The sequence below is a fragment of the Lynx rufus genome, unplaced genomic scaffold (assembly GCF_022079265.1).
Source record: "Lynx rufus isolate CCGP_SWC_20201006 ecotype Redwood Valley unplaced genomic scaffold, mLynRuf1.p SCAF_5, whole genome shotgun sequence".
In the NCBI taxonomy this organism is placed as follows: Eukaryota; Metazoa; Chordata; class Mammalia; order Carnivora; family Felidae; genus Lynx; species Lynx rufus.
The window spans coordinates 21,849,791-21,858,906 of NW_025814867.1; the positions used below are offsets into that span (position 1 = coordinate 21,849,791).

At 41.7% G+C, this 9,116-nt stretch overlaps 1 protein-coding gene across 1 annotated transcript; it reads left to right on the forward strand.

The window, feature by feature from the left end:
* Positions 1–6,509: 6,509 nt before the first annotated feature.
* LOC124526561 (alpha-ketoglutarate dehydrogenase component 4) lies at positions 6,510–7,056 on the forward strand. The gene has a single exon (XM_047099600.1). The coding sequence runs from the start codon at positions 6,510–6,512 to the stop codon at positions 6,819–6,821; it is 312 nt and encodes a 103-aa protein (XP_046955556.1). The 3' UTR covers positions 6,822–7,056.
* The last annotated feature ends 2,060 nt before the right edge of the window (positions 7,057–9,116 follow it).

The following is a 9,116-nucleotide window of genomic DNA, read 5'->3' on the forward strand; positions in this document are numbered from 1 at the left end:
GGTGACTGAGATCTGCAAGTTCTAGTGAATGACAACTGGGACCACATTTTCTGAATGCTCCCTTATGGCTGTCCTACATCATTCCCCAGCCCCCACTGAGAAATGGTCGGCCTCCAAACATTTTTAAGCCCATTTTTTTGGTAACTCGGGATACATTATTCTCTAACAACGTTAGAGACAGTGTATTACAGCTCACAGAAGTCCACTTAACCCATACCATAGATGAGTTGTATTGTGATTAATAGACCCACAGAATCTAATCATCGACAGTATTGTCCCTCAGGGAAAACCGAAGCCAACTTCCACCCCGAGCCCCACAGAGCTTCTTCCTCTTAATGTAGCTGTAGGAATGGGAAGGTAAATTTCCCCCTGCCTGCTATCCAAAGCCACTGGGGTAAGACTCCCATTGGCCTATAAGCACCAGAAAGAAAAATTTAGGAAATAAAAAACACGCCACAGTCCTAGACCACCCCAATTCCCTACCCTAACAAAATCCACCTAGATAGTCTCAGACATAACCAGAGACAGCAAGGAAGAGCCCTGATCATACCCAGAAACCACAGAGATCAGAACTTTTGATCCATTCCCAGCATGCTTTGTGAAGAGGACTTAGGGCAGCCAGGCCTAGAAATGGGTCCTTTGGTCAAGATTCCAGCCTAAGATAAATTTTTGAGTTCTATATTCAATCAAGAGCTGTCTGAACTGTAGCAAATAAATATTATCAATAGGAGGTTAGGGGATAATAAGACACTCCCTTCCCTGAGGCAGAAGAAACCAGGAACACATTATTGGGCCAGAGAGGCCCATTGGCCTGTCATTCATAGCACAGGATTGTGGGTAAATGGACTTCCTGTAGATGCTCTACAACACCCTTGGGAGACAAACGGGTGACAGGTACAGTTCCTCCCATTTTTCATGAAGAGGAAATGAAGCTCAGAAAGTATAAGTGGCAGACTTCCAGAAAGCTTTTCAAAAAATATGAAACAAACCTTCCACAGCCAGCCACTTCTCTCTCTAGGTGAAAAGTCCTGCATCAAATGAGAGTATTTCCTCTCGAGACTTGCTGAAAAGTCTTCTGGGATTTGTTGATGAAGCATTTCTCAGGTCTCATGGGGGAAAAAAATGGTAATTTATAATTGTGACATTTTACAAATGTTTCAACCTTCTGCATAGCTAATTATGCTTCCTAGGGCTTTTCTACATTTTTCTTGACTATTGGAATTAGTGATGAATTACTTGGCATATCTCTTCTGATTACACTTGAAATTAAATCTTCTTATTTCTAGTGGGTTTTTCTCTCCTCTACTTCTTTTCGAATTATCTGGACTATTCAGAAAGAATATTGATATCTACTCTCGTTTCTCACAAATACATGTTACATAATTTTTATGCGTATATGTCAGACTTACCAAATTCATCTTCCAGCTCCAGAAAAGACACTCTTGGAGTCTACTTTATGTTCAAATTATCTTTATGAATTGCATTTTATTATGTAAATCCATCTTTCCATACAAACAGGACTTCTCAGAAATCTCTTTGGGCTGAAAGATGTAATGGGTTTTGAAATAGAGTTTTTAAAAAAAGATGATGGATACACAACATAGAGAAGATAAAGAGAAAAAGATGGACAGGATAGTAACAATAGATGCCTCTTACTCTTCAGTTATTTAAGCCATAAGAAATTCTTATTGTACTTTTATCTGGCATCTCCGTTGAAGTTCCTCTTTAAGGCATCCAGCCTACCAGCCTTCTTGGAACTTTTCCTTTTTCTAATGAAAAGAGTAATGTACACTTCAGAAAGCTTCATTTTTTAAAAATTCATTTCTGAAAATAGAAGATGACTTTTCTGACTTCACTTGAAGTCAAAATGTAAGGCCCTTAACACTCACCGTCTCCCAGGATAACTAGAGAGAAAGAATAATTCAAAACAACACAAATGCCAGAGGAGAACAATAAGAAAGACTGGCCATTTCCCCCTGTTCGAGATCTAGTTTCCTAACATCTCTGCTGTCATTTGGAATGTGTGAACCATGCTGGTTAGTAGATGAAAAAGCTCTAGGTGGTCGTCCAACCACAATGGTCAGCAAAAGGACAATGGATAAGGGAGAATAAGCCAGACCAAGAAACAAAGGAAAAGACTAAGGACAAAATAGGCTTCTTTCTTTCCATTCATCACAAGCGCCTTTGCCTCTTAGTCCCCCGTGACATGCAATTTCCCTCCGAAACCTGAAAACGAGATCTAAGAATAAAAAGTGCATTTTAGCCTGGAGTCATTCCACCATCAACCAGAGGAACAGTCCCCCACAGAAGCAAGGGCAGGGGCCAGGAGGAAGAGAACAGCTGCTTGGCTCTCCTGTAGGGAGGGGACCAGCTGCTGTCACAGACACTTCCAAGAGAAGTAGCAGCCACTGCCTGAGAAGGGGTGACCCCAAACAGAGCTGGAGAGAGGTTCTACCATACACCAATGACTGGGATTTAAGTCATCCATGCTTTCTGTCTGCAAGGCTATTATTTCAATATATAATCCAGATTTTTTATTCCCTCAGCTTCTCTACCACCGTTTTCTTTTTCACATAATAGTGTTACATAAGAATATGTAACAATGAAACTATATCCTATTATATGAAATGTATATAAATATATAGTATTTGCTTTTCTATAATATATATTCATTCACTCAACAAACACATAGGAATAAATGTAATGAATGGAGCACAGTCGGCCCTTCCCCCAGTCTCACTTTAATTCTTTACTAGTGTTTGAGCTAAATAATGCTTACAGAAACTGTCTGAAATCAGAAACCTCCAGGGATATAACCATGTCAAGGAATATTTATTTATGTGATGAGATGGACACAGTGGATTGCTAAATTGGAAACGCTAACAGTTTATCACTGACTGCAAAAGAGTACATCACGGGTATGTTACTATTTTAGTTACGATTATATATTCATTTCTTCCTTCATCAGTTATTGGCTATCTACCATATACCAATCACCTCAAAAAGATCCTTTGGCCTGTAACAGTTTACATTCTAGAAGGTGCGGGAAGCAAGGGGAGTGGGAGAGAGGGCAAGTAAGCCTGGCAATACACAACAGATGTAATAAAACAAGTATGTTCTGTAATATGTTTAAAAATCCTAAGTTCTTGAGGAAATGCAGCCTGGAGCAGGCCCAGGGGAACTGGAAATAGTGGGTGTAAGGAAACGTGGGGGTGGGCTGCAGTTTTAAATAGAGTTGTCAGGCTAGGCTATTTTGACAATGTGAGATCTGAGCAGAGACTGGAAGGAGAGGAGTATTCACAGAGACGGCCCCTCTTGGAAAAGAGCTAGAACAAAGGCCTGAAGGTAGAGTATGCCTGGTGTGCACCAACAGCAGCAATGAGGTGAGTGTGGCTCAAGTAGAGGGAATGAGGAGGAAAAAAAGGAAGCCAGAGAGATACTAAAGGCGGGCAGGTGAGGTGAGTCCTCGTAAGACACATAGTACAGTTGACTTTTTTTTTTTTTTTTTTTTTTTTTGAGACAGAGAGAGACAGAGCATGAACGGGGGAGGGGCAGAGAGAGAGGGAGACACAGAATCGGAAACAGGCTCCAGGCTCTGAGCCATCAGCCCAGAGCCCGACGCGGGGCTCGAACTCACGGACCGCGAGATCGTGACCTGGCTGAAGTCGGACGCTTAACCGACTGCGCCACCCAGGCGCCCCAGTACAGTTGACTTTTGAACACAGGTTCGAACCTCAGGATCCATTTATACACAGAGTTTTTTCAATAAATATAATACAGTACTGTAAACACATTTTCCTTCTGATTTTCTTTTTTTAAGTTTATTTATTTATTTGGAGAGAGAGAGAGAGAGAGCATGAGCAGGGAAGGGGCAGAGAGAGAGAGAGGGAGAAAGAGAGGGGATCCTCACACGAAAGATCTCAGGATCTGTGAGATCATGACCTGAGCCAAAACCAAGATGCTTAACCGACTGAGTCACCCAGGCACACCACTTATAATTTTCTTAATAACATTTTCTTTTCTCTAGCTTACTTTATTGTAAGAATAGAGTATATAATAAACAGAACATAAAAAATATATGTGAATCGACTATGTTATCAGTACGGCTTCCCCCAGGTCAAGAGCAAAGTTCTTGGCAATTCAGAAGTCATACACAAACTCTTGACTGTGTGGGGATGGGGGTAATCAACTGTATTATTTTCTCCATGTGAATACTAGAAAAGCATAAGCCAAAAAGGTTGTTTTTTTTTTTTTTGAGTGACAGGATTACAAATAATTTACATTTTCTTTGTGCTTTGTTATGTCCAGTTTTATTGAGATATAACTGATACACATTACTGTATAAGTTTCAGGTACACAGCATAATGGTTTGTCTTACAGATATTGTGGAATGCTTATCACAATAAGTTTAGTCAGCGTCCACCTTCTCAGATAAAGAAAAAGAAATTTCCTTGTGTTGAGAACGCTTGGGATCTACTCCCTTAACCCCACCCCATACAGCAGCGTTAACTGTAGTCATCATGCTGTGCATTACACTGCTGGTAATGTATTTATCTTAAAACTGCAAGTTTCTACATTTTGCCCACTTTCCCACCACTGTGCTCTGCTGTGCACTGGTTTTACAGCTAGGAAAAAAAAAGTCATCATAGGAAACAATTTTAATAAGATCTTAGAAGAAATCCAGGCTATCTTAACCCCTCATTCTCTGCCACAGCTGTGAGGAAGGTACACCTACAGAATTCAGAGTTCCCCCTGGCTATGGGCGCACACCTTGCAAGCCACGGTCTCCCTCCTCGCAGCAAGGAAGATAAAAGAGAATCAACAGCCTCTAGCAGCCAGAAAATCAGAAACCCAGAGCACATCAGGGCCTGCTGCCTGTTAGAGTCAGTCTCTCCAGTGGTTTGATCTGACAGAGCCAGGGCTTTGCCATCTAGACCTGGGAGTCTCACCTGCACAATTTCTGCCGGAGTCAGTCGTACCCACGGACATTGACAGAACACCAGTGACACAGTCTCTGACGCTGTGGGTTCAAAATACAGGAGATTTTTGGCAAAAACCTCTAAAATCTATTGGCTAAGTCTACGATTACAGTAAGCCATAATAAGGGATATGGCAAAGGTAAATAGAGGTCTTCCCAGAAGAACACCCAGAGTACGTGGAAGGAAGGATGAGGAGGTCTTCCAGGAGGGGGAGGCCGGAGGTCAATTTTAAAGGATAAATGGGAAGGAGCCAGCAGGACGGATGGGCAGGCAACTGGTCAGAGAAGACGGTTTCCGGAAAAGCACAGAAGATACAGACACAGTGCTCCCCAGACATGAATGTGAACATAATTACTGGACAGCCTTGTTAAAATGCAAGTTCTGATTCAGCAGGGTGGGATGGGGCCTGGGATTCCACATTTCTAACAAGCTCTCAGCTTTGCTGGTAGAAAGACCACATTTACAGGACGGAGAACCATATTTTGAGTATCCGAGGGCTAGCTTGCAGTCCCTTTCCAAGCTTACAAGGACCGATGCCTGGCTCCACCCCCAGACATGCTGATACAATGGGTCTGGCATACAACCTGGGCATCTCCCCCTGGTGGTTCTAATGTGCAACAACATTTGGCATTCAGGAGCCAAAAGAGGGCTCAGCGCCAGCGGTGAATTAGAGGGAAATGTACCATGAGGTCAGCAGATGCCAATAATAAAGAACCGCCCCCCCTCCCCGAACTTGCACACTAAGAAGTCTGGATACTTGTATACCTATAGAGAGAGAGATACAAGTGGATAGACCGATAGATACATAGAACAACCTAGGAGCCTGTTAAGTTCTCCCTTCTTGAATAGCTAATAGACATCTCAAAACTACTATGTAAAAATCCAAACTCCTCATTTCCACCCCACCCCACCAGAAAAGGTCTGTTCCTCCATTAGTCTTTCCCATCTGGGCAAGTCTCAGCTCCACCCTCCCAGGTGATCTGGGGGCCATGTTTGAATCCCACAGCTCACGTCCAAAGTGGCAGCAAATCCTATTGATTCTACCGTCAAAATAGATCAGAATTGTCTGGGATTTCTTCAAAATAGTATGTGAGGGGAAGAATTGAGTGGTTTATATAGGACAGATAACTGGTCCTAAGTTAACCACTTTTTTGAAGGTGGAGGGACTTACGAAATTGTCCTCTGAATTTTCCTATATATCCAAAGCTTTCCACCGTGAAACGTTTGCATCTATATTTGCACTGCCTTCGTTACCACCCCGATGGCCTAAGCAACCACCAGTTCTTAGTGGATTATTGAAAATGCTCCTTAGGGGCACCTGGGTGGCTCAGTCGGTTGAGCTTCTGATTTCAGCTCAGGTCATGATCTCACAGTTTGTGAGTTGGAGCCCCGCGTCAGGCTCTGTGCTGACAGCTCAGAGCCTGGAGGCTGCTTCAGATTCTGTGTCTCCCTGTCTCTCTCTCTCTCTGCCCTCCCCCGCTCACACTCTGTCTCTGTCTCTCTCTCAAGAATAAATAAACATTGGGGGTCATGATGGGCAGCAAGATGGCGTCTGCCAGCAGGGTCGTTCAGGTAGTCAAGCCACATACTCCATTAATAAGGTTCCCTGACAGAAGAGACAATCCTAAACCCAATGTATCAGAAGTTTTGAGATCAGCAGGACTACCATCTCACTCTTCTTCAATTTCACAGCATTCTAAGGGAAGTAAATCACCAGATTTGCTGATGCATCAGGGTCCTCCAGACACTGCAGAAATAATAAAAACATTACCTCAGAAATACAGAAGGAAGCTTGTGTCTCAAGAAGAAATGGAATTTATCCAACGTGGAGGTCCGGAATAATCACTGACAGTGTGGCTGCTGTTTGCCATCAAAGGAATAGTCTTTACAATAAAGGACTTCCAAAGTGGCACATGAGAAGCTACATTAAACAACTTGAATAAATATTCTGTTAAAAAAAATGAAATAGAAAATTTAGATGGACACTTGTATCTCCTAATATATGTATGTTGGTCAGCTTCTCCACAAGCTTACCTACTTGTTTATATACTTATTAAAGTATACATTTTTAAATGTAGCCTATTAATTTACTCTTGATTATCAAGTATTATCAGTGTTGAGCTATTAAAAGCACACAATATCTAGTAAACTGTCATAGGTTTCCCATAATTTCACTTTTGTTTCAGTTTCCTTCCTTCCTTCCTCCCTCCCTCCCTCCCTCCCCCCCTTCCCTTCCCTTCCCTCCCCTCCCTTCCCCTCCCCTCCCCTCCCCTCCCCAGCACATATATAACTGGGGGAGTGGCAGAGGGAGAGAATCTTCAGCAGGCTCCAAGCTCAGTGTGGAGCCTGATGTGGGGCTCAGTCTCATGACCATGAAATCATGACCTGAGTCGAAATCAAGAGTCAGAAGTTTAGCCTACTGAGCCACCCAGGCGCCCCTCAGTTTCTTTTTAAGACATGGAAAGATTTATCAGATAGAATTGCTGCTTTTGGGAAGTGATTTTCCTGAAGTTGGATGAGGATCAGTGAAAGAATGACTCCATTATTTGTTGTTAATTTTCTTTATATTTTTCCATTCACAAAATTACTGGAGTATAACTAGTTTAAAAACCATACCCTACACTAAATAATAAAAATACAGCCAAGGTAAAACAGGTGACTTTGTGGTAGTAAAACTGGGAGTTAATACAAAACATTATTTGTAACCTACATTCATAAGAAAATGAATATAACATAGAAACATAACATTGAGTAGAAACTGCAACTTACTATGTTATTAGGGGTGTTACGAAAGTCTTATTCTTTGATTTATTTTACTGTTTTGATTGTCATCATGTGTGCAAATTCTGATAACCACTAACTTTCTCAAACTTAATGTCTGAAAGCCTCTTAAAATCGACCTAGATATTTACCTTATTAAGGCAATTCATGAAACTTTAATAAGGTCTTACAATGCCAAGGGTATGTATTATTGTGAAACTAAAGCCTCACAAAGCTAAATAAATTTTCTTCCATACCTTGAAAAAAAAAAAAAAAAAGAATAAATAAACATTAAAAAAAATTTTTTTTAAGAAAGAAAATGCTCCTTAATTGCCTCCAAACCCCTCTCTAATGGGCTTTCAGTCTTGCCCCTCTTCCATCTATTCTCAACAAAGCAGCAGAGGCATCCAGTTAGGTAAGTTCACATTGCTCCTCCACTCAACCTTCTCCAGTGGCTTCTCATCTCAGTCACGGGAAAAACCAAAGACTTCACAACGGACCATAATTTGCTCCATCCCTGCTCCCATTTGTTCTTACCTCTTGGATCCTATTTCCTATTTATTTCTCCCTTCTAAATACATAAGTCTTCTCACTTTTCCTTTAAACCATGAGGCATATCCCCTCCTTACTTCCTTTGCAATGGCTGTTCCCTCTACCTGGAATGCTCTGCCGTCAGATGTCTGCAAGCCCTGTGCTTTCCTCCTTCAGGTCCTCACTCCTGCCATCTCCTTTGTGAGACTTCCCAGACTTCTCTATTTTGAATATGTTGCCTGGTAGATGACAGGTGCTCTGTAAATATTTGCTGATTGACTGTTTCCATCAATCAACTGTGCCTGGCCATCTTGGATGAGAGACTTCTACTCCACACAAAGTACTTGCTACAGTGCACCACACTATTGATAAGCAGTAGCTCTTTTTATAATACATATTCCCTACAGCAGAAGTCGACAAACTTTTTTCTCTAAGAGGCCAGCCTTTCCATAGGAGCCACACAGTCTCTGTTACAGCTATTCAAATCTGTTACAGTAGCAGGAAAGGAGCCATATACTATAGATCCGCCAACGGGCACCGTTGTGTTCCAGTAAAACTTTACGGATTTGGCTCACAGGCTGTAATGTGCCAGTCCTTCCTTATAGCAGAGCCTCCCAGTTTACCCCATACTGAGGTATGTGTAAAAGAATTGCCTATCTCATGTCAAACAATGCAACCAAAAGCAGGAGCAACAACCAAATTCCTCAAAATAGATGAAATAACTTTGAAACAATAAAAGACAGATGTAACCAATTCACTCAAGATGTATTAAGACATTTTGGCATAATTTAATAGCACTCTGTATTTCTTAGAAACAATGGTGCATCTGACATCGATAACTTTTGA

What these genes read in the sequence shown, in the direction of transcription:
- LOC124526561 (XM_047099600.1), top strand. Translation starts at nt 6,510, where the DNA reads ATGATGGGCAGCAAGATGGCGTCTGCCAGCAGGGTCGTTCAGGTAGTC.